The sequence below is a fragment of the Chelon labrosus genome (genome assembly GCF_963514085.1).
Source record: "Chelon labrosus genome assembly, chromosome: 14".
Classification (NCBI taxonomy): domain Eukaryota; kingdom Metazoa; phylum Chordata; class Actinopteri; order Mugiliformes; family Mugilidae; genus Chelon; species Chelon labrosus.
The window spans coordinates 6,173,851-6,198,797 of record NC_140347.1 but is presented as its reverse complement, the minus strand read 5'-3'; the positions used below and the strand labels follow the sequence as shown (position 1 = coordinate 6,198,797).

Genomic DNA, 24,947 nt, shown 5'->3' with positions numbered 1-24,947 from the left:
TGACACATACTCCAATCAGGCATAACATTATGACCACCTTCCTATCATTGTGTAGGTCTCCCTTGTGGTGACTCATCGGACATGGGCCTTCTGAGGGTGTCCTGTGGTGTCTGGTAACAGGATGTTGTTAGTTGGGGGCGGCCCTTGGTGGGGCTGATAATGTTATGATATAAGAAGAATCATAGGCAGCTTGGAGAATTGTTGATTCACGTAGGAGTGGAACATCCACACCATTCATCACCTCTGAGATTTGGAGATCTGTCGTTTGTAGGAAACGGTCGAGTCATTTGTTTTGACGCTTATTTTGTGCCTTTGAGGGGAGGGGCCTCTGTGGATCATCCCACAGATACTTGATCAGTTTGGGATCGAGTGAATCTGGAGGCCAGGTCAACACCTTGTGCTGTTCTTCAGGTGTTTTTGAGTTGTTCCTTAAGCGTTTTTGGAACATCCACACCAATGAATGCCAGGTCCAAAAGTTTCCCAGCACAACGTTGAATTGTCACAAGATGGTCAGTGTTGTTCAACCTTTGACCTTGTGGTGTATTTTGGGTGCTTCCTATTAATTGCCTCGTCTAGGATGGTCTACCATAGTCTCCTGAGGAACTGACAGTGGTCTTGTGGTTGCATCAGATCCACTAAAGGTGGTTTCCAGGGTCAACTCTGATGTCTGGTCTCTAGTTTATTTCAGTGGAAGTCAGATCAGTTTGTTGTGCTGATGTGTTGGATCTTTTCAAAGCGTTTAGAGGAATTCAGATCAACAACTTGATTCTCCATTAAAGCTTTAATGTAACAGGTTACCGTTGGTTACCCTCTACCCTCTTTGTCTTGGTCCACGGTGAGCCGTCAAGTATGCGGTGACCGTGACACCCAGAGACGTCGGCTTTCTCATTATGATTCTAAATGTCTGTCTCGTCTGGATGAATTAATAGGACACACACACATCTGTACACACACACACATCTACACACATACACACATTGTTTGTCCAGTTTTTTCTTTTTTTGTGTGTGTGTGTGTGTGTGCGCCTCAGGTTTTGCTAATTGAATGTCTGTGTTCATGTAGGCGGCCGTGAGAGGCATTGAGAGGATGCCACGGTGCATTAGGAAGACAGGCTGTGTGTGTGTGTGTGTGTGTGTAGCTGTGTGTGTGTCTCTTGTAAATAGGATAGAATCAGGAGGACCTTGAACGCAGCCACTCCTGAGCTCCTAGCGAGGCGAGACACAAACAAATCTTAGAGACAAGAAGAAGGCCGTGGGTTTGTGTGTCTGTGTTTGTGTGTCGGTGTGTGTTTGTGTGTAACTCAGAGAAGCTTCATCACAACTCCACCTTTGTTCTTGTTCAATCCTCTTCTCCTTCTTCGTCTACTTTCAGTTTTCTTATCATTTATTTATTCCCTTCTTTCTCCTCCTCGTCACATATTTGCTTCTTTACTAAATGATTTTTCATTCTCACTCTTCTTCCTCTCTTCCATCCTGTATTTAATCTCTTTCTCTCTCTCTCTCTTTTTGTGTCCTTTCCTCCTCTCTTTATTCCCTTTTCACTTTTTCTTTTGGTTCCTCTTTTCATTTCATCTTCCATCTGTAGCTGTGACCCTGAACTACTCAAAGAGAGAAGGACGGTAGAGAATAAGGTACATCGTTCCTCTCTTCTTTTTCTTTCACCCTCGTTTTCAGACTTTTTCTCTTTTGGCCTCTTCTATTCCTCTTCTCTTTCCTCTTTTCACCTCACTTCTTATCTCTTCTTCCTCTTCTCTCCCTTATCCTCTCTCTTCATCCACATATTTCTTCCTCTCTGCTTCACTCTTTGATTCTTCTTTTCATCCCTTCCTCCTTCCATTTCTCTGTCAAATCTCAAATTACCTTTCCGTCCTCTTCCTCTTCCTCAACCTCTTCTCCTTGCTTTCCATTTCATCCTCACTCTTCCTCCTCTCTCCCATCCTCGCTCTCTCTTTTCTCTCCTCTCCATCTCATCTCTTCCTTATCTGTCTCCATTTGTTTCTCTTTCCTCTCTCACTTGTTTTCCATCTTCAATCTCCCCTTTTCCTCTCCTTTTGTTCCTCTTTTCTTTCTATTTCATCTTCCGTCTGTATCTGTGACCCTGAACTTTCAGTGGTATTCAAAGAGAGAAAGACGGCAGGAGATATGGGACATCGTTCTTCCCTCGTATTTCTTTCTTTCTCCATTATTCCTGCTTTACTTTTTCTTTCTTTCACCCTTGTTTTCTTAGATTTTCTCTCCTTTTTTCCTCCATCCATTCCTCTTCACCTCCCTCCCTGTCTGCATCAGCCACGTTTCCATCACTTTATCTCTTCTCATCCCCTGCTTCTTCTCTCTACCTTCATATCTCTGTTTCTATCTCTCTCCACGTCTTCCTTCCTCTCTCCTTCACTTTCTTTATCTCCCATTTCCTCTCTGCACAACCTAGTTTCCACCACTTTGTCTCTCTTCATTTCTTTATTTTCCTTTTGTCTCTTTTCCCCTCCCCCTGATCCTTCTCTTTCATATCTCCTTTCCCTCATTTGTCTATTCCCTCTTATTCTCTTTTTTCCTGCAGACCTTATCTCTTCTTCCTCTTCTTCTTCTCTTCCTCCATGTTTCTCCTTGACTTCCTCTACCTCCCCGTTTCTCTTCCCTCTCTCCCTCCTCCTCCCCTCTCGTTCTCCATGCTTCGTTGTTACAGAGCCGCCACGGTAAAAACTCCCAACGCAGTCTGACTCCCAGCCCCCTAATGGCCCCATTTAGACAATGTGTCGCATCAGCAAGTCGTACGGCTGAATAATGAGAAGAAGGAGAAGAAGAAGAAGAAGAAGAAGAGGAGGAGGAGGAGTGCCAGTCGTTTTCCTTGCATCCCTCCATCCAGACAGCTGCTCCACCGTAAATGTTGTTCTGTAACACACGCCATCAGCGCCGTGACCCGGCGACTGTGTCGTCTGTGCCCATTCGTCTCCACTAGGCGCCGCCGTGTGTGGTCGTTGGGGAGAAATATGGCCCCCGGGGTTTTTAGCTGAAGCTCCGGTGTTATGTTTATGATGCGGCAAAAATAAAAAAAATAAAAGAAAAGGAGAGAGAGCCAGAGAATAATGATGTACACTTTTTATCTCTCGCCCTCTCTCTCTCTCTTTGCTCTCTTTTTCTTACGCGTTACACAAATACACACCGAAGCACACACTTCCAAACACATTTACTCCCTCAGCCTCTCTCATAAATGATATATCTACTCTCTTTTAAACCCGGAGAGCTCCACACACACAAACTGCAACTCTAGCTGTTTTTATTTATTTATTTATTTATTTTAAAGTCGTTGCCACCTTGTTTTTTTTTTTATTATTTTTATTTTTTATTCTACCACCAGCTGTTTTGGAGCTGAACTGGATTTATGAGCCACATTAACATTTTATATCTTTTTTTTGATTTTCTGGAAAAAATACAGAGGGTTTTTTTTTTTTTCCTGCAGAGATGGTAGTTTCTGTTTTTTCACGTCCGCAAAAACAAGACAAAGGAGGACTGATATTTACTGCTCCGACTGCAAGAAGAAGAAGAAGAAGAGGAGGAAGATGAAGAGTGGGAGTGAAATGGAAAGCGAAGAGGGTTGGAAAAAAGGCGGAGGACGGAAATGAGGAAGACTAGACGACAACGGTTTGAGATAAAAATGTAAGGAGGAAGGGATGAAAAGGAAGGAGAGAGGCTAAGGGAGAAGGGGAAGAAGACAAAAACAAGGGAAATGAGAGGATATAGAGATATGAAAGTAGAGAGGAGACGATGGAAGAGAGGAATAAAGAGGTGAAGAGAGAAAGTGATGGAAACATGGTTGATGCAGACAGGAAGGGGGAATGGAAAAAGATGGAAAACAAGTGAATAAAAAGAGGAAGAACGCAGGAGAGACGTCAACAAATGGAGACAGATAAGGAACAGATGAGATGGAGAGGAGAGAAAAAGAGACAAAGGAAATAGAGGATGAGAGAGAGGAAGAAGAGTGAGGATGAAATGGAAAGTGAGAGGACATAAATGAGGAAGACTATACGACATAACGATTTGAGAGAATGGAAGGAGGAAGGGATGAAAATAAACTAAAGGAGAGAGGAAGGCTAAGGGAGACGGAAGAAGAGATGAAAAAAGAGAAAGGAAATAGAAATATGAAGGTGGAGAGGAGAAGACGGAGGACAGGAAGAGGGTGGAATAAAGAAATGAGAAGAGTGATGGAAACATGGTTGTTGCAGACAGGAAGGGAGGTGAAGAGAGGAAAGGAAAGAGGAATGGAAGGAGACGGAGGGAAAAGGAGAAAATGGAAGAAAACAAGGGTGAAAGAAAAACAGATTAGCGTCGTGATTAGCATCTGCCTTTTGAATCTCTTCTTAAAAACAGCTGATAGATAAACATGTAAACTCTGGACACCAGCCAACCAACCAACCAGCCGTCACACTAAATAAATACACAGGACCAGTCCACATATTCCACCTGATAACACGAGAAACCCCTAAAATGGACTTCAGAGATTTCAGATACCGTTGAGGATTTGTTTCTGTGCCTCTCCGCAAACACAAACGGATAAATAAATAAATGCGTTTATTCAGAATTACATGAACGGAATATAAACACTTTGGACTCTGAAGCGATGTTAAGCCTCTGGTGGAGCTCGGCTCAGCGCGAGAAAAGCTGCTGAGGCGCGGCGTGTTCGGTTTAGTCACAAAACAAAGAGGATGAAGTCCAGCATTCATCCTGTTAAACACCAAAGAGCAGCGAGTACAACCCTCTCTGAATCTTCTTTAAGTTAAATGACCTCTAAGAGCTCTTCAGAGGCTTTTAAGAAGCGCCAAGCTGTGGACGACACTATCGACACACACAAACACACAATCCGACACTCACAATGTGACATTTATGACTAAATCTCTCAACTGTTTGTCATCCAGTCTGGTGGCGGATACAAACTAAATGTCAGTCAACAAAACCTGCTACTGGTGTCTCCCTAGAGCCTCCAAAACAGTTGTGACTCATCAGAGAATGGACACGGGCCTTCTGAGGGTGTCCTGTGGTGTCTGGAAACAGGATGTTGTTTGTGTGTGTGTGTGTGTGTGTGGGGGGGGGGGGGATCTTTGAGGAGAGGGGCCTCTGTGGATCATCCCACAGATACTTGATCAGTTTGGGATCTAGTGAATTTGGAGGCCAGGTCAACACCTTGTGCTGTTCTTCATGTTTGTTTGTTTTTTAGTTGTTCCTAAACCAATGAATGCCAGGTCCAAAAGTTTCCCAGCAGAACATTGAATTGTCACAAGATGCTCAATGTTAGTCAACCTTTGACCTTGTGGTGTATTTTGGGTGCTTCCTATTAATTGCCTCGTCTAGGACGGTCCACCATAGTCTCCTAAGGAACTGAAAATGGTCTTGTGGTTGCATCAGATCCATTAAAGGTGGTTTCCAGGGTCGACTCTGATGTCTGGTCTCTAGTTTATTTCAGTGGTAGTCAGATCAGTCAGATTTTAGTTGTTCCTAAAGTGTTTTTGTGGCTGCATCCTGCTGGGGATGGCTGCTGCCATCAAGGAGTGTCATTGCTATGGGGTGGGGGTGCCTGGTCTGGTCTAGGTGGGTGCTACATGTCTAAGTAACATCCACACCAATGAATGCCAGGTCCAGAAGTTTCCCAGCAGAACATTGAACTGTCACAAAATGGTTTAAATGTTATTCACTTCTCTCAGTGGTCATAATGTTGTGGCTGATTGGTGTATTTGCATCATTAAGTGTCAAAGATTTTGTGCAGCTCTTCAAGGGAATAGAAACCAGTGTTGTGCGGTTTGTCGGTGGTGATGCTCTGACTTTTTCAGAGGTAAATGTTATTTACTTCACCTGTCTGTGGTCATAATGTTATGGCTGGTCGGTGTAAAAAAAAATATAAGGAGATAAGAGGAAACTAAAAATAATATGGGATATATTGTGATTAAGAACGTGACACCTTCACGGCGGCTTCTAGATGCAAAAACACTTTAATATTACAACAGATTTTGTGTAATTATATCAAGATGTAGACGCTGGTTTTCGTTGAACTGATGGAGACTTTGGTGGAGACGCTCTGGACAAACAGGATGATGAGTATTATGATGAGTTTAAAGAACCTTGGTGCATCATAATCAGCCTAAACTGACTCATAGGAATAGAGATATAGCTCCTAAACATTCCCAGATACGGTGACTTCCATCCTTTGACTCTAAACTGAACATCTCTATGTAATGCGAAGTGTAATCTAATGTATACGCTTGTTTTATTCAGATTTCTGATGCGGAGTGGGAGGACATGCTGGAGGGCTTCGACGAGCGGAGCTACCTGAACGCTCGGCGCTGGAAGCCCGGCGACGACCCCTACACCCTGTACGCCTTCAACCAGAGGGAGAGCGAACGCATCCCCAGCAACCGAGCCCTGAGAGACACCCGGCACTACAGGTACTGACACGCTGAGGGACGCTGTCTGAGCTTTTACTGGTGGACGGAAGGTCAGCGTGGACACCCTGGGTGATCTGCAGCTTCACAGCCTTATATAAAACAAGTGGCTCACTGTGTTGATGCTTCATCATTGTGCCTTGATAGTCCATGAACCTGCCACTGGTTCTCTGCTTTTTCTTCTTCTGACCACTACAGACAATAGTTATAGAGACTGGTGATTGATTGAATTTATTGAGGGATAGCCCCTTGAGATGTAGCATCTCATTTTCGAGGGGGTCTTAAGTACACAAGTAACACACAAAAGCATAGATACAGACATATAAAACAATACCACAAACAGACAGTAAAGAAAAATAATTAAAAATAAATAAATAAGTAAATAATATACTAAATTAAAAAAAAAAAAAAAGAAAATGTGCTCAAATGAAAAACATGAACAGGTTGTTTTGAGAAAAGAAAGTAAAGATGACCTAAAGTAGTGAATGGAGGTAATGGATCTCAAATGAGGGGGGAGATTATTCCAATCAGATGGAGCTTTATATTGGAAGGACCTGCGACCAATTTCTTTGAAAATTCTGGGAACAAAAAAGAAGGGGTACTGCATATGTCTAAGTGAATAAGAGGAACTAAATGGAACAAGAAGTTCACTTAAATAGGTGGGACAGTGAGAGTGAATGCACTTGAAGATGAACAAAACCCAGTGAAATTGTCTTCTGTTATTAAGATGCAGCCAGTTAAGTGATTCATACATGAAACAGTGATGAGTTTTAAATGAACACCTCAAAATAAATCTGCATAGGGAATTGTAAACAATATTGAGAGGTTTAAGATAACTGTCAAATAACTGTCAATAAGTTGGGTGATTAATCTCTTCATAACATCAAAAGTAAAACACTTAATAGAGCGATACAGTTGACTGAGACATCCAAAAATTCTCTTAACAACAGAGTCAATATGATGTTTGAATGAAAGTTCAGGGTCAAGCCAAAGTCCAAGATATTTGAAGGAGCTGACAGCTGATGACATGGTACACAAGCATGCAACCTCTGCGGGAATGTTTTAAACAATCTCCAATCTGTCATAAGTGTCCTGCATAAAACAAAAGAGAGCGTTTATCAGTGGACTCCAGTCGGTCTGCATGCTTCAACAAAGCCATAAAAACAAAACACACATTACAGACACTACAGCTCAGCTCTCACTATTACAGGTATGTACACAAATACACACACATGGTCAAACAGTACCACGGCAGCAGCTCCTGAAGCTCAGATTTAATTCCCCATCTGCACTAAAACAAATTTAGATTACACTTTTTTTCTTTTTTTATTCATTGGGAAATTACAATCCGTCTGTCCGTCCGCTAAGAAATTAAATTAAACCAAAATAGAAATCCTCTTAGAGGCGCGCTGTCCTCGTCTGTTAGAAAGACGCTCAGCAGGAAGATAAGGAGCTTGGTACTTTGACAGCGGCAGCGGCAGCGGCAGCAGCGTACTTATATATTTCAGCTGATAAAAACTTGCAGCCGCTTGTGGAAAAACTCATAGTGGTCCAGATCATGTGGGAAACACACCCTTTTTTTTTTTTTTGCTGAGCTACTGTTTCCATTATTATTTCAGCAACAGAGGCACTTATTTGTTTACAGGATAACATCTTTGACATTTGCAGTTTTTCACTTGATTACATCACCGTAGTGTTTCTGGTCGTGGTCTGGATGTGGTTTTCAGTTTCTTGATCTGTCGTCTTCCTGCATCGCCTCAGTTTGGAAAGAGCTGGTTTTCTTTCTTAAGATGTTCTGAAACGAAATTGCATCCTGTTTATGAATAAAACATTAATGCTTACGGCAATTTTCTTTTTTTTTTCGAGTAGTAATATGACAGCCTCTCCTGAAAGAGTGGCTGTCATGAGCTCAGGCTGCCCACAAGGTAGCGTTCTTTCACCTTTGCTTTTTTCCCTTATTTACAATTGAATTCACACTTAATGATTATAGCTTCAAACTGTTTAAATATGCAGATGACATGGCCTCAGTCGGCTTGTTTCAAAGAGCAGACTCTTCTGGTGAGACCTCCCGTCTCACTCACATTAAGTCTTTTGAAGCGTGGTGCTTAGATGGCCAGCTGGAAATCAGTGTTTCAGAAACAAAGGAGTTGGTTATCTGCACAAAACGAGATCTGACAGTAGAGCCGGTTTATACGAAAAAGGTTCAATAAAAGGCAACTGGACTTGTGGAGTTTTTTGAGAAGACGTTTCACCACTCATCCGAGTAGCTTCTTCAGTTCTAGGGGACCAGTGGGAAGTCTGAGCTAAACCTCAGACTCTACAAGTCCAGTTGCCTTTTATTGAACCTTTTTTGGATATACCATGACCTGGATGACTGAGAACCTTCACAGACAGTAGAGCCGGTTTCACTTGATGGTCAACTTGCTGAAACGGTGGAAACTTTTAAACACCTTGGCACAGTTCTGGACTTTGTTTTTGAGAAACGTTCACAGCGGCTTCACCTTCTGAGAAGACTGAGCTGTCTTGGCGTCAGTCCATTGATTCTGGAACTATACATACTGCACACATGCAGAGTGTCCTAACATTTCATCTCTCTGCTTGGTTGGATCACTTAAGCTGTATGTGCAAGAACTAATTGAATAGAATAGACATATCCAATAAGTGTAAATGGTAGTTGTAGTAAATTAAAGTTATTTCACTGCATCACACATTTCCAAACCTGTCTACTCTGCGTCCAAAAAGTAAAGAAACGACACTTCCTCAACTAGAACACAGAAGAAAATCATATAAACTGATCCACTCTGCATTTGGGCAACAAGAAGCTACGCCAACAGATGTTTTGAGAAGCTGTAATCTGTAGCTGGTCGTCTGTCGTGTTGGTCTTCTCACGTTTATATTTGAGATCTTGAAGACGTTCTTCAGCGCACAGACACAGCTTGTGTGGCAGCTAAGTTTCTAGACAGTTTCCTCAAGTGGTATCCTCTCGCAAGGCTGATGCAGCTGCAGCCACTAACTGTCTCCACAGAGCTGCTTCTTCCCCAGTCGAGAAAAACGCTGCCAATGCCGTGTTAGAAGTATCGTCTGGAGACAAATGGATTTTGATTGATGGCTAGACCAACGCCCCAGGGTTCCCACAGTTGAATCCAAGTTGAAACATCTTGTAGTTCCTCCGAGAACCAATCACTGTGGTTCCTCCTGGAAGAAGAACAGATGCTGAAGCTGAGCCACAGATACTGATGTTGGTATTAGTTTAACCTCTAATATTTGACAAATTCTTCAAGGTTTGAGAAGTTTATTTTTGAGGAAACAAGGCAAACAAATCCATCTTGGATCATCCATTGTCCTGTTTTGACTCACGGTGTGATTAAAGCGAAAGAATTTGCAAAGACTTAAACTGCAAATTTTCAGTAAAATATACTGTCCACTGTTTTAATAAGAGCAGCAGACAGGACACAATGATCAGAACTATACAGCAGACAGCAATGCGCCGAGAAATTGCACTTATTTTTCTTGAGAACTGTCAGATTGTTCATAAAATATTAACCTTGCCATAACGCATGTTGTTCTTCTTTGCACCAAAACAACTAAAAGAATTTAGGAGCTGTCATTATTTATAGATCATTGAACTAAAACGAGTTCGACACCCCTGTGACCCAGCTCTCTGATAGGACGCTGTATGTCGGTGTTAATTGGGGCGACTGTTTGTTCTGGCGGTTACTGCCCCCATGACTAAATCTGTCCTGGATGGTTTGCTGCTGCAGCTGTGGCCGGTGTCGGTGAGCGTGGCGGGTTACGGCCTCACACAGGAAACTCAAATCCATCCACGATGCCTCAACGCGTATCCCGCGGACGATAAAACGGATGACGGCCCGACTCGGTCATAGCTGCTTTCTGCTGCGTGTACAGTACGTGCATGTGTGTGCAAATGCGAGTGTTTCTGCACGTCCATATGTGTGCGCTAATGTGCGCAAGTGCACATTGGGCCGATTGCCTGCATCATCTGCTGTGCCGCCGGAGGAGGGAAACTCACTGTCGAGCTGACATAAGGCGACTGAGAAGTGTGTGTGGTTGAGAGAGAAAGTGAGAAGAAGGGTGTGTAGGAGGGGAGACCAGGGATACTCTTACACATTAATCTGTTAGCAGGGAGGTGGGAGGAGGGAGGGGGGGTGATAGTGCTCATTTATCTCGTATGGGACAGCGGTGAAGTGTGTGTGTGTGAGGGCGGTTTGTGATTATCTGTTAACTCAGTTAGCGTGCAGCTGTAGATCTCAGGAGGAACTTGGCAGGGGTATAATGATAGCACCCCCTCCCGCCCTCCCCCCTTGCTCTGTTTGAGAATTGAGAAAAAAACTGCAGTAAAATCCTTGACTGGAGGTTTTGTATTCTTAGAAACTCCTTCGTTCCTGCTGGAGACTCGCTGAGGCGCTTCCTACTCTTTGGCCAGCTTGGGCTCAGAGTGAAGGTGGTGTGACTGGAAGATTTGTAGGAAGAAACGGTCGGAAAAACAAAAACGATAAGACAAGAAAGTCTTGCGGTTGGATGCTTTTTGTGCCTCCCGTGATCACAGTTTGACTCCCTGCCAACGCCAACATGTTCTGCACCACTGTGACGGTAAAGTTTCAGGACCAAGCGTTTCTTGTTGAGAAGTGCTTATATTTTCAGAAAGTCCAAAGGTGAGAGCTTTGGTAGCATGCCGCAGAAGCTCCTCACTAATGAGCCATTAAAAAAAACCCTAAATATAAAGAGGAGAAACTTTCAGATGAACACTCTCACAAAGCAAAGCTCTGGTAGAGACAAAGCACAGCAGGTTTAGAGAAGAGGCTCCGGCTCTGTTATTTTCCCAGTGGGGCAGCGATAACCTGAAGATTAGAGGCACAAGCTTCTGACCCAGAGAGGTGCCGGTTGGACTCCACTATGTCCTGCAGGCTGCAAGAAATCTGGAAATCAAGTGACCCTGGACAGGAAGACACTGGGGGTGATGCAGGTGCAGGTGTAAGTGTGTTTCCATGTAATTAATCTTTACATTCCCTAAAATTAAACTAGACAAAAAAATGAGAAAGTCTTGGTGTAATTAGATGACTTGACTTTGTGCATTCATAGAGTTTTCTGTGCCCTATATTCGCATGAAAAATCCTGAATAGTTTTAGGCACAATCAGAACAATCTGGACTGATCAGAAGGACATTTCAATCAGACTGAGAGGTTGGTGGTGTAAGCCTTTGATAATCTGTACAATCTGCTCTGATGGTTTCTCTCTGGTTGGAGTAAAGCCACGTGGTGTAAAAACATCAGGCAACGGTGCTCAAGTTTGTTTTTTCTTTGTATTTATTTATTTTTTTTGAGTTTTGGACTTTCATTTATTTTGGGTTCCATGTACGTTCTAAGAGAGTCTTGTTCACTGGTTTTACCCCCTTAGTGTTTTCCCAATTGTTCTTGCATCCTCATTAGTTTCCCATGTCTCTTTAACCCACATCCCTTGTCTCTCTCTCTATATAAATAGCCCTGTCTTTCCCTTTGTCATTTGTCAAGTTGTCTGTTGTGTTACCTACGTGTTGTCCTAGATTCAGTGCGTCTTGGTTTTCGCTTCTGTTTCAGGATTACCTTGTTTCCCTTTTTGTTTGAATCTGTGTTTTGGACTTGCCTTGCCTCTGGTCACTGCCCTTCTTTGTTTGTCTTTTGTCAAACTGACCTTCAGTTGTTCATCCTGCTTTTCTTGACTGTGTCTTGCATTTGGGTCCAACATTACCTGCTACACTCACATCGGAGGACGTGGGTTTTCAGGAGGCACAGAAACATGGAGGTAGCAAAACGACCAGTTCTAAGAAGTGTTTGGAAAGCCGGACAAAGCTCAAATCCATGCTGGCAGCGATGTTGAATATGTGGCTCCATCCTGGTCACCATCGTCTATTGGATCAGTTCAGTCTTCTTGTCTTATATTTTCAACGGGCTGGCCTCTTTGGAGCATGTTAACACTTGCGTCCATGTAAGTAGTAAAGTTGGAAACTGATCAGAACGATGTGACACATGAGAATATAATTAGTTCAGATGGTCACTTTATCACAAATGTATCAGTGGTCCAGAGCAACAGGGAGGTTGGAAAGATCTGAACAGGTAGGATGCAATGGTTGAAGAAAGGTGTGATAGAAGAGTAGCAGCAGGAATGAAAGGAAAGGTTTCCAGGATGATGGTGAGACCAGCAATGTTGTCTGGTTTAGAGACGGCGGCTTTGAGGAAAAGACAACAAGAGGAAGAGCCGAAGATGTCGTGACCAGGATGGACAGGATCATAGAGTCCAGGTTGAGATGGTTTGGACATGCTCCGAGGAGAGAGAATATATTGGTGGACAGATGCTGAGGTTGGAGCTGGTTAGAGGCAGGACGTGTAGATGGAAGACCAAAGAGAAGGTCTGAGGACATAGTGAGGAGGACATGAAGAGGACACAGAGGATAGGATGAGATGGAAGCAGATGATTCACGGTGGCGACCCCTCTGAACAGAACAGGAAAAGAAGATGACGTAAATCAAGAAACTACGACAGGCAACTCCAAGCCACGATGTGTCCTCAGTTGAGATGTTTTTATTCTTTACCTTTGTACCTGCTTGGATGACACTGATCCTCAGTGTGTCGTTAGTTGTGTTGCAGGTGTCTGTGAGTTGCATCAGAATCAGTGATGAGTGGAAACAGGAATCAGAGAGGAGTTTATTCTGTCACTATCTCAAGTTTGAAAGAGGAAGAAAAGAAGGATGAGAGGAGAGCTACAAACGGCTTAGGAAATGATGAAGAGATAGAGAGAGAGAGAGGAGGTGTTAGGAGAAAGAGGAGGAAGAAGAGTCAAGAGGAGATTAGGTGGAGGAGAGGATGGGAGATGGGGGAGATGCCACGAGCTGCTGAGAGGAGAGATAATTGCCACATGCAGAGCTGGAGAGGCTGTGTTTGTGTGTTTGTGTGTTTGCGTATAAACCACTTCATTTCGGTGCTCTGCTATTATCTCGGTGAACAGGGGAACCTCCCTCCGTCTGCTCTCCGACAGACAGTCTATAAGCCCCACCGCCGCTACGCTGCAGGGATTAGATCCAAGCATGGAGACAATGGGCTGAAACAGAGCAGGGAGGAAGCACGTCCTACTGCAACCACTAAAAGAAATGTTGAGAAATAAACCAGAGGGAACTTTTGGGGAGGTGCCATGGCCGAGAAGAACCACCTTTGTGTTCCTTGTACCTTCTCTCATTATCGCTAAAGTACAAATATTCACTCCATTTAGTCTATTTAAATAAATACTGACAGTCAGTGGATTGCCGTCAGCTTTTAGCTCAGCAGCTGTTTATGTTCGCTTGTTGCTCATTTTTGTCAAATCACATTTGGTGAATTGTATTTTCCTCTAATGAACCGATTATATTTTTACATAGCTGCATTTTTATTCTTTTTATTCTTCTCATTTTTATTCTGATGCTTTAGATCAGATTGGTGCTATTTACCACAAATCACTCAGCTTCAAGCTTCTGTAATGTGCTCAGATCTGCAAATAAAAAAACTAAAATGTGGATGTAGCTACAGCTCCAGACACCAGAAGGAGTTGTCTCGTATAAAACAATGTACTTGTCTTCGGTGCCTTTGAAGCTGGCAGTTTGGTTCATAGTGGACGTGTCAGATTCTACTTTCCTAGGTTACCCCACTTTCTGTTTGAGAAGCTGTGTAATTTCCTAGTTAGATCCATCAAACATCCATTGTTGGCAACCCACATCATATACCTCAAGATAGCTAATATCTAGCTGTGATATAAAGTGTCACATTTTCAATTATTTTCCTTGTACAAGTTGCAAGTGTAGTTCTTCAGTTTCAGGTTTGTTGGAAACTCAACTGATGAGCAACTCGTCCATTTTCAGCTGGTTGAAGCCGTATGAACCAAAGTCCGTCATTGTATTTCCTCGTGGTAAATGGATGTAGGGGAACTCAGTGTTGGCGTATCATTTCTTCTTATTGATCGTTGCTGCAGTTGCATCACCTCAAAATTGGGATTAGGCGTTTTGCTCGTCAACGATTGTCCAGGCATGAGTTTACTGTGCAGACAGTTGGTTAGTAGTGGACGTTCCAGGCTTTTTCTTTCCTATAGTGACCCCTTGGGTTTCAGAGAGAACAAGCAGAACATAAAAACTGGTGTTTTTATGTTCTGTATGCCTAGTTTGTTTATAGATAGGCCTAGAAAACATTATGGATCACCAAGAACTAGCAATCCTGGGTGTCATTGCTCTCGGTTTGAGAACCGGTGTCATTTCCTGTCAGATCCTAACCTTAACCATCCATTGTTAGCCAACCAAGATATTGGACTTTTAGTTGTGAGTACAATTCTACAGTTTTGAGTTTTTTGGAAACCGAACTGATGAGCAGATTGTCCATTTTTGGTTGGTTGAAGTGGAAGGAACCATGTTTCCTTATGGTAAATGGATGTAAGGGAACTCAGTGTTGGCGTAATATTTCTTCTCATAGCTCATTGCTGCAGTTGCGTCACCTCAAAGTTAAGTTCAGGTGTTTTCGCCCACCGTTCATTAACATTTCATGGTCTTTTGTCACCACATTGCTGCGTCGTCGTCTCTTCAGTGAGGAAGTGGGATTTTAACGGGCCTCCACATGAAAGAAATGTCACCTCTCTGAATCTGTGACATTATAACGGTGCAAAATTACCATCCCCTCTCTCCTCTGAAGCACAACACACCAGCCGTGCACACATTTGTCATTTCCTTTGTTTTGCGAGGTTCGGAGTAGTGTTGCTTTCGTCAACGAAAACTATGACTAAATATTGTCGTCAACGAACCTTTATCACGTGACTAAAACGAGACGAGACGTAACGTAAATGCTGGTCATGCGACGATGACTATAATTAAATGTATAATGCAATATTGTTGACGAATAAAAACGAGACTAAATGTGGTTTACAAAATAAAAACTATGCTAAAATGTCTCTCCATTTTCGTTGACCAAAACGAGACGAGACGAAATGTTACAACGTCATTTTGTCTTGTTTAGTCGCGTTATTATTATTATTTTGTAGTTTTTCTGTTTCCTGTGTCCAGAGAGCCCGTTTCTCTCGCAGGCGACGTCACTTCCTCAAGCTCCACTCGCGGCATTATTTAGAAGATGCTCAAGATGCAGCTGCTCCAGTGAGTCTGCGACTCTGCGTGAGTACTGAGGAGCGAGAGAACTGTGAGTAGGCTACTGAGTAGCGTGAAAGAGAAAGGGAACGATGGCGGGCCAGCCGGGGGTCTTTGGTAGAAGAAGAAGAGAAGACATTTGGAAAAACTTTAAATACACCGAAGTGGAAAATAAAACCGAATGTCTTGTGGTGAAAGATAGGGAGAAGTGCGGCAAATAGTAAAATAAATATGTTGTAAATTCAAATCAGCGTCTTCCGTGTCTGGAATGGATGTATTCTTGAGTCTATAAGGTAACAATAATATAATAAGAACCTTGTTTGAAATAGGTTTGGCTAAAAGAAAATTTTGGTTTTGTCTATACTACAAGGTAGGCTACTTATACTGTATTGACTGGGTTGAATAGAATTGCATTACTAAAAAGAGACTAAAATACAATTTTCATTGACTAAAACTAGACTAAATGTCATCAGTTTTCGTTGACTAAGACTAGACGAAAATGTCATCGGTTTTCGTCGACTAAAACTAGACGAAAATAGTCATGGATAATTCTGACTAAAATAAGACTAAAATGCTCAGACTTTTAGTTGACTGAAACTTGACTAGACTAAAAAGAGTATGAACATGACTAAAACTAATAAAAACTAAAATGACAGCTTGACACAAAGACTAGACTAAAACTAAAATTAAAACAGGCCGCCAAAAACAACACTAGTTCGGAGATGTGATAACGCTCCAGTGTTTTGTTGTCGCCTCTCCAAGATGAAGAGCTGTAGGGGGGAAAAATAAACCCTCAGTCCACTCAGTCGGCTTCTAATGAGTTGATTGCATTTTGACCCAGTGATCCTTGAACACTTATCACTAACTAGATCATGCAGTCATTCACTAACCCCCCCTCCCTCTGTGTGTGTTTGTCAGTGTCCTTTCACACTCAGTCAACCATTTAGTCATATTTCCATGAATCACGACTTGCAGCTAAACATTAATCACTGTATTAGCTTTGGTGCCTCCCACGCCAACGCTCCTCATCCTTCTCGGCTCACAAGCCACAGAAAAGAATAAAAAAATAAATAAATAAAAGAAAAAAAAACCTCTGAACTCTGACTCTGAACGAATTTAATTTTCCCTCGTCTAGCTCGTTTATTTGATTACCTGCTCCACTGACGAATGATCACACAGTCTGGTACCGAAAGCAGATGGAGGAAAAAACAGGAAAAAAAAAAAACACCAAACAACCTCGAGGCTCAGATTCTCTGTGAACTAATGTTCCACAAGAAGAAGGCTGGGATGTGAAAACACATATATGACCTCCATCCACTGCATTACTTTTATTTGCTTCCTCTCTGGAAACTCAGAGTCGGTGAAACTCAACAGATGTCTAGACATCTAGATTAGAAACGTTTCATTAGACGTCTGCTTGAAAAGTGGACTAATCAGTCTGCTACCAGGCTTCCTCTTAGCTTTTACTGACCTCAAAGAGTCAACAAACGAGCCTCTTTGCATGTTTAACAAGTTTAACAGGGTGATGTTGACGGACAAAAAAAGCAACTCCTTCATCAACTTTTCTGCACCCAGTTTGAAAAACATTTACTTTCTTCCAGCAATTGCTACCCATTTGACTAACTACCACTCTCATTGGACCAAATGTGACAAACAATGGGGTCTAAAAATCAGAGAACACTTTAAAATATGGAAATAATATTGGAACCATTTCAAAGCAAAAGAGCTCTTGTAAAATGTTGCGTTCAAGGACAGTAAAGACATTCGGATTGTGAATATCTAAGACTTTGCAGTATTTCTATGTCAGCAGAAAGATTACTGACATTAAACACGTTAACTCGTTTCACACAAAAGCTTAGCTGTCCTCGAGTCGTAGTCTGCCAATTGAAGCAGCGTTGAGTCGACACTTAAATGGATTTGATCGACTCATCCAAAATAGATGGGATAAAATTTTGCGATCCGACATCAGTTCATAAACTCCTTGGACTGGTTTTTGAAATAAACTGTATGCCAATTTCCTGCCGCCTCTCGTTAGAAATCTCACTGCGGTCTTCCGATTCTGATGCTGAGTGGATTTAAAAGGTATGACAGGTAATGCCACAAATCTCTGGGACCAATGACGACGTTAGGTTTGTGAAAATGTCTCTCGTAATGAAGTAAAACTGTTTCACAGCTAATTTATCTCTTAATTAGCTGATGTTAAACTGTATTGGACTCAGATCCATTCAGGAAATCGGTAGCGATACCCAGCCCTAATCAGAAGCTTCCTCAGTGAAATCCACCTGCAGCCATGGATCATGTGTTTCCTGTAGATGGATGGATGGATGGATGGATATGTTTTATTTGTCACATGCATAGTTATACATAGTACATATATATTCTTGTACCTGCAGTCAGTAGTAAAAAATAAGTACTGCAGTAAAACACACAAGGTAAACAATATAAGTGTAAATGTTACAGTATTGAGCAGCTTATAGAACCTGTAGAACCTGTAGGACACAGGTTGGATTGTGATTGTAGGAAAAATGGTAAGTGGCCCTTAAAAAACAAAACAACTAGCAATTATCACGATTAGATTCCATTTTCAGGCTATTTAGTTATTTATAAAATGTCTTTAGCGCGTTGCACTATTTAATTATCTACTGAGAGAAAATAATTATTAATTAGACGTGACTAGAAGTATTGTTTCTCTCTCCGTCGTTAGAAACCACTGAACACATTTCATGACTGGGTTTAAAGTGGGAAAATGTAATCTGCACCCTTGACTGGTTTACCGAGGAAAAAGATAATGTAATATAAATTAAACTTCAAGCTTTCTCTTAGGTATTTTGTAAACCTTGAACAAGGAATGGAGGTTTAACTTCTTAACTTCAGTCGTTTTACCAGTGTAACAGACGTACACGAGTCTGTTAAGACTGAGTCTAACGTCCTCTAATGACCCCAGCGTTATCCTGAACTCTGCTTCACTAGTCCACCAAGTGTCTCTGCCAGAAAACACACTCCTGTTACATCCTCCGCTGTTTACACCGAATCCAACAAACGGCACCGAGAGCTCTCTGTGAGGCGAGGAAATCCCCTTGGTGTATTGTGGGTAATCTGCTGATGTGGAACCTGAGCTCCGAAGCACCCCGGTGCTCTACAACGTCGCAGAGTGACAGTGACGCTAAGCGGCTTTACCGAAGCTAGCTCCTCAGCTAGCGGCCCTGACTCGCATGTCGGAGCGATCGGCGAGCAGACGGCGCTACATCTGTATCTGCTCTGATACCTGATTACATTTGTTTGACTCGTCTGGGTTCTCTGGTCCTCCTGCTTCCCTTCTGTACCCTTTGCTTTATTGATGAGTGACGGGAATTACACTCTGAAACAACACACTGCGCGGCGTTTGGAGCACGAGGCGAGGCTTCGCTGCTCCTTGAAATAGACTGAAACGGTGGATCCGAGTGAAGCTCTGATGTCTCATTGATTTCACCTCCTTAAATCCACTTTGAGTTGTGAAGGCGAGATGGAGAGGGAGGGGAGGAGGCAGATTAGAGGCCGACTTTTTAAGCCCTGGTATATTTCAGGCATGGGTAGCGAAACTTAAAGAAACAGTCCAGCCTTAAAAAAAGCAGCTGCTGCCGTTGTGTTTGGCACCGCCGCGTCCATTGTGTTGTTCAGTGTTTCATGTTTCTCTGCAGTAGTCGGCAAAAAATCAAATGGCGTGGACCTCCCATCGACAAGGTTCAAGATGATTCTGTAGGTTTTGAACATTATTAGCAGAATGTGGTCAAATGGTGACTCTTTGGTCTAACTGGTCTCAATCTGTGTGTGACCAGGATCAAGGGGGGTCGAATGCATAAGTTCAAGACATAAGTCATCACCCTGGTCTGTCTTTGTTGCCGGTAGTTCTTTGATGTGAGTTTGGTGTGTCAATAAATCAGTTGATTTAGTTATTGTCCACTTTATTTGTACAATCTAACACGATAGTACAGTGGCCCTGCTCAAAAACTTTAAAGGAACCAGTCAATTAAACTTCTGAGATACTGATCAGGTCAGTTAAGAAGCAGTGACCTCTACAGGCTAGACCACGGCACCCTGACTACCATTAGGTATCTGGATGAAATCACTGGACCCATTGTCAGACCCTACTCAGGTAACCCTTGTTGTGCACCATGTTCCTCAGCCTCATGTGGCAAAGAGTATGCAGGCAGTTCCTGGAGGATGAAGGAATTGATCCTGACCTAAATCCAATAGAACACTTCTGGGACATTATGTTTCTTTCAATTTTGTTTCTTTCATTATCAAAATAGGATACCTTTCATAAACACTGAGGCATTGATTTGCACAAATAATAGCAGGGCATTCATTTAGCATTAACAACTTACCAGTCGGGTAGCGTTTCACTTTGGACAACCTATATTTGAAATGTAAGTTAAAAGTATTAGTATTAGTATTTCATGTTCACTACTGATAGTATTAGCAGCAATAAACATAAATATAGCAAGAAATAGCACTTGACCACATGTGGTGGGTCATTGACTGGAAATTCAGTTTTCTTGATTTGGGATATAGAGAAGACTTTTGGCCACAGCAAGTGAAATCTTTGAGATAGAAAGGCTATCTTGGACTCAAATGGAAGCTTATGAATTAGGGAAGTTTTCTACATACTGTATTCTATATAGGCTTATATATTCACCATGAAGTGCTGAAAAATATCAGGCGAACAGTACTTTTATGTCTTTTTTGGGACGTTGACGGTGATATCTTAAAATAGAGTTGGATCAAGCCCCAGGTTCTTTTTTTCCTGCTTCCCCCTATGTGTCAGGACTCTCTGCCAAATTTTATGGTTATATGACTATTTATTCCGTTGTAGTACCTAAATATTTGCATAATTTCACCAGGAACATGTCCCAAAAAGAGGGGTTTTGGCCCCTGTAGCTTTCCAGTATAGTTGAACGGGTTGTCCACCCAGGTCGTGGTCCTTGAATGTTCTAGATATAATTTCTGATAGCATAACCTTTTACAACAATCCGTGTCTGTTTTCCAAAATAAATGGGGTTTGCCCCCTGGATTATACTGAGCACCATTTGCAATGAAATTCCACCAACATGGACCAGCCTGCAGCGTAATTTTTTTAAATTTTGTTTTTTGGAGTGCTTTTAAATTCAGCCCTCTGTGTGTTGATAATTTCCATTTCCATGAAACAACGTGACGTCCTTTTGTTTCTAACACATTACTCAGTCTGTGTCAGTAGAGATATCCAGCGGGATTTATTTTTCCGCTTTAAGATCTGATGTGTTCCTCGAATTTTTATTTTTTTAACAGTGTATATACACACATATATATATATATATATATATATATATATACATATATATATGTGTGTGTGTGTGTGTGTGTGTATGTGCTCCAGAGGTTGTGGCAGCCATCGATTGTCCCAGTCACATATTGATCTCTCTTCATCGATCGGCTGGTGTAAGTGCCTGTCAACCATCCTGTCACCGCCACTCTTCACAAGAAAGACCGCTGTTACATCCACTTCTTCTTGTCTTCCTGCATGTTTGCGTGTGTTTGTGTGTGTATTTGTGTGTTAGCGTTGCACTGAGCAACACTGATCCTCTCCTCCTCCTCTTCCTCCTCCTGACGGTGTCTTTACTCCTCTCTCATTTCCTTCTACTCTTCCTCCTCCATCCTCTTTTTTTTTCCACCATCCTCTCTTTCCTCTCATTTCTGCTTCGGGCTATATTTAAATAGCGCTGGACCCAGAGAACAGTCAATACCGCCTGATCCCTGAAGGTGTGTGTAGGGATTTTAAAACAAATCTAAAAGTAGGAGGCAGAGAGAGAGAGACGGATGGTGGTATTGTCAGTTAAGACTGAATCTAATGACTCAACAGTTAAGATCTAGTTTTCTTCTGTGTTTCTACGTCTCTGTGTTTAGTGGACGAGGTCATTTATGATTTCTGTTCACTGTAGAAAAATAACAGTGGAGTGCAACAGTAGCAGCTTTTGTTTACTTATTTGTTTTACCTATTTCCTGATTCAGTCTGTTGTCATAGTTAAGTAATGTTAGAGATGTGACGTTCACGAACGAACCGGATCTGTTGACCGGCTCCTTGCGGTTTTCACTTTCACTGGATTTACTTTTGCGTTGACAAAAAACATAAAGCAAAGTGGAATATTTACCAGAATCAATATTTCAGTACTCACATATCCCACCAATAGAATATATATTCTTCGATATGGTAAATGGTTTTGTCTTTATATTTTCTACCTATTGGTACTCAAAGTGGTTCAGTGTCTTGCTCAATGACACCATTTGGCACATTTTGGCGATCGAACTGCTAACCCTCTGGTTCGTGGACAACCCGCTCTACCTACTGAGCCCCATCCGCCCCATCACATCATTCCTCCCAGTAATTATTTCCTAGATAAACATGAGTTACCACCAGACAAAAATAAAAAATATATATATCACAATGAGGCAGTCGACAGCTAGGATAGGCTCCAGCAGACCCCTGTGACCCTTAACAGGAATAAGCGGGTACAGAAGATGAATGAATGAACAATGAGGCAGTCTTTTATAAGGCTCTTTGAAAGGAGCTGATCCAGAAGATACGGCTCACTTCAAAGAGCTGGAAATCCCATCGCTATAAAAATATTAAATTACTTTTGACTATTGCCATCCCTGTAGACAAACCAGAAACAATCTTATCTAAATTTTACCATAAGATCCGAGTATTATCAGAGCTCTGTGCAAGTATATGATCAACAGAAGAGGATCTGTTCTTCACATAGGACCATTTTCGTGTAGTTTATCACTATTTTAATTGGGATTATTGAATCGCGTCACGTCTTATCTCACTCTAGATGTTTTTCCAGTTAAAGCCAACGCACGTTTCTCCTCGCCTGGACTCGTGCGGCGCAGGGTTACCGTTGATGAACCTCCGAACAGCTGGACGTTACTTCACGCTGGAGCCCTCCCAACGTTTCCTTCACGCACGGGCACATCACTCACAAAAAAATAAAATAAATAAATAAATAAAATGAAAACACCATCAGCTTCTCCTGCTGAGCTGTTGATAATTACAAGTAAAGCACTGCAGTAAACACCCACCTACACACACTCGTGCACACACACAAGTTGTGGGGTTTTATTGCAGTTGGGAGCTGCTGGGCTTCTGTTCTCTGAGCAGCACGCAGAGTTCACTAATAACGTTCAGCTGAGTACAAAAAAAGAAGAAGAAGAAGAAGAAGAAAGCAGCGACTGACGGAGAGATTAAACACATGCATTACAAACACGGCTGAATAAGTAAATAATTAAATGAGCCGATTAACGTGATCAGATGAATAATTAACAAAAGCGAGCGAGTGAGGGAGTAAACAACGGGGAACGTGAACACAGGTGACGAAGCCGAGCAGCAAACAAGGAATTAATCAGACTCTCTCTGAAGCTTCAGAGGCACAAAGTCAACACGAGACTCAACTCACAGACTTTAATGAAAAAGAAAAAAAGATGTCCAGCATGAGTTAGCATGAACGAATCATCTGATCATCTGAGCACACAGAGCTGCAAAGCTGGAGCATTTAGAGTGTTTTCTAGACGTGGCTCTGCTCGTTCTCATGAGAATTGTTTTGTGCATCGTTAAAGTACCTGCGAACCTCGACGTATCCATGGAGAAGAAGCAGCTAGTTAGAGGCATGGATTGTACAGCCTGCAGACTGTTCGACCAGCAGAGCTTCACGCTGATCTCAAGCCGCCCGTGTGAGTCATGCAACAAATGAATGAAGACTTTTGCTTCAAAATAGACCCGTCCACTTCACTCTTAAGCTTGAGAGGCCATGGCAAAACAACGTGTGGATGTGAAACTTTTACAGAGAACGAAGAACGGTCGTTGTGTTTTCCATCTAAGTATTCCAAACTTGACTCAGATCATTAAATTTTCTGTCTTATTTATATAGCATCCATAACAATACAAATTGGTCTGGAAACTTCCAGAGCAAGCCTGGAGGCGCCGGTGGCAGGAAAAACTCCCTTATAACAGGAAGAAACCTTGAGGAGAACCTTAAGCTCATATGGAGGGACCCATCAGCCTAAGGCCGGCCGGGTAGAGACAGAAAAGAGAGAAGAGAGAGGATAGGAGGAACGAGATGAACGTACATCTGTCATAGATACATACATCTGACTAAAGCATGCATGTGGAATCTGATGATGATACAAATACAACATACAGCTGATGATGTTATGACTGTTTGAGAATATAAGAGGAATGATAGGCAGGTTGGAGAATTGTTCATTCAGGTAGGAGTGGAACATCCACACCTTTCATAACCTCTGAGATTTGGAGATCTGTCATTTGTAGGAAACGGTCAAGTCATTTCTTTTGACGCTTATTTTGGGCCTTTGAGGGGAGGGGCCTCTGTGGATCATCCCACAGATACTTGATCAGTTTGGGATCTAGTGAATTTGGAGGCCAGGTCAACACCTTGTGCTGTTCTTCATGTTTTTTTAGTTGTTCCTAAAGTGTTTTTGTGTGTGTGTCAGGCTGCATCCTGCTGGAGATGGCTGCTGCCATCAAGGAGTGTAATTGCTATGGGGTGGGGGTGCCTGGTCTGGTCTAGGTGGGTGCTACATGTCTAAGTAACATCCACACCAATGAATGCCAGGTCCAGAAGTTTCCTAGCAGAACATTGAACTGTCACAAAATGGTCAATGTTATTCACAACTATCTGCTATCTACTTCTCCTCCGGTCATAATATAGTGGCTGATCAGTTTTAAGTCACATAGTTGTATAAACATGTTTTAAGTGCACACATATGTACGAATAAGTTCACGCAGGCGTATGCACACCAAGTTAAAACCCTCTCCGTGTCCGTGTCAGCTGCAACAATTACAGAATTTCAGCCTGAATTTGTTTCCTCCTTCTGGCTTTTGTCGAACAAAATGCAATATGTTCCAGCTCAGCATGATGAAGAGCACAGACAGAAGCCTGAACAGGCTCATACCGATCCTGGCTTACTCCCACACACACACACACACTCACACACTCACACACTCACCAACACAACACACTTGTACACAAAACTTTTCGGTGCGCCCTAAGCAGGATTACTGTTAAATAACCCATTACATTTCCTCCACTTTTACAGAGACCCAAAATACATTTTAATGCAATTTCATAGCTTTATTAGACTCCTACATTGTGTATGAGACCTAAAATTTGGTTGTTGTGATCCAAAAGTTTGTAACCCAGGTGTTGTTACAATACTTGAACGATACTTGTACCTAATGTGTTGTTTGAAATACAACCTGACAGTTTTCCCTCATGTTCCATCCAGTTCCAAAAGGGAAAAAAAAAAAAATGCATCAACTAGATTTAAAGCGATATAGATGCGTGG

At 42.2% G+C, this 24,947-nt stretch overlaps 1 protein-coding gene across 1 annotated transcript in view; it reads left to right on the top strand.

Moving 5' to 3' along the window:
• Nucleotides 1-24,947, top strand: part of galnt14 (UDP-N-acetyl-alpha-D-galactosamine:polypeptide N-acetylgalactosaminyltransferase 14 (GalNAc-T14)) — a 176,763-nt gene that overhangs the window by 33,378 nt on the left and 118,438 nt on the right. Inside the window, exon 2 of the mRNA XM_084560805.1 lies at nt 6,258-6,427. Within this exon, the coding sequence (XP_084416931.1) occupies nt 6,258-6,427 (170 nt within the window). The remainder of the gene's footprint in view (nt 1-6,257; nt 6,428-24,947) is intronic.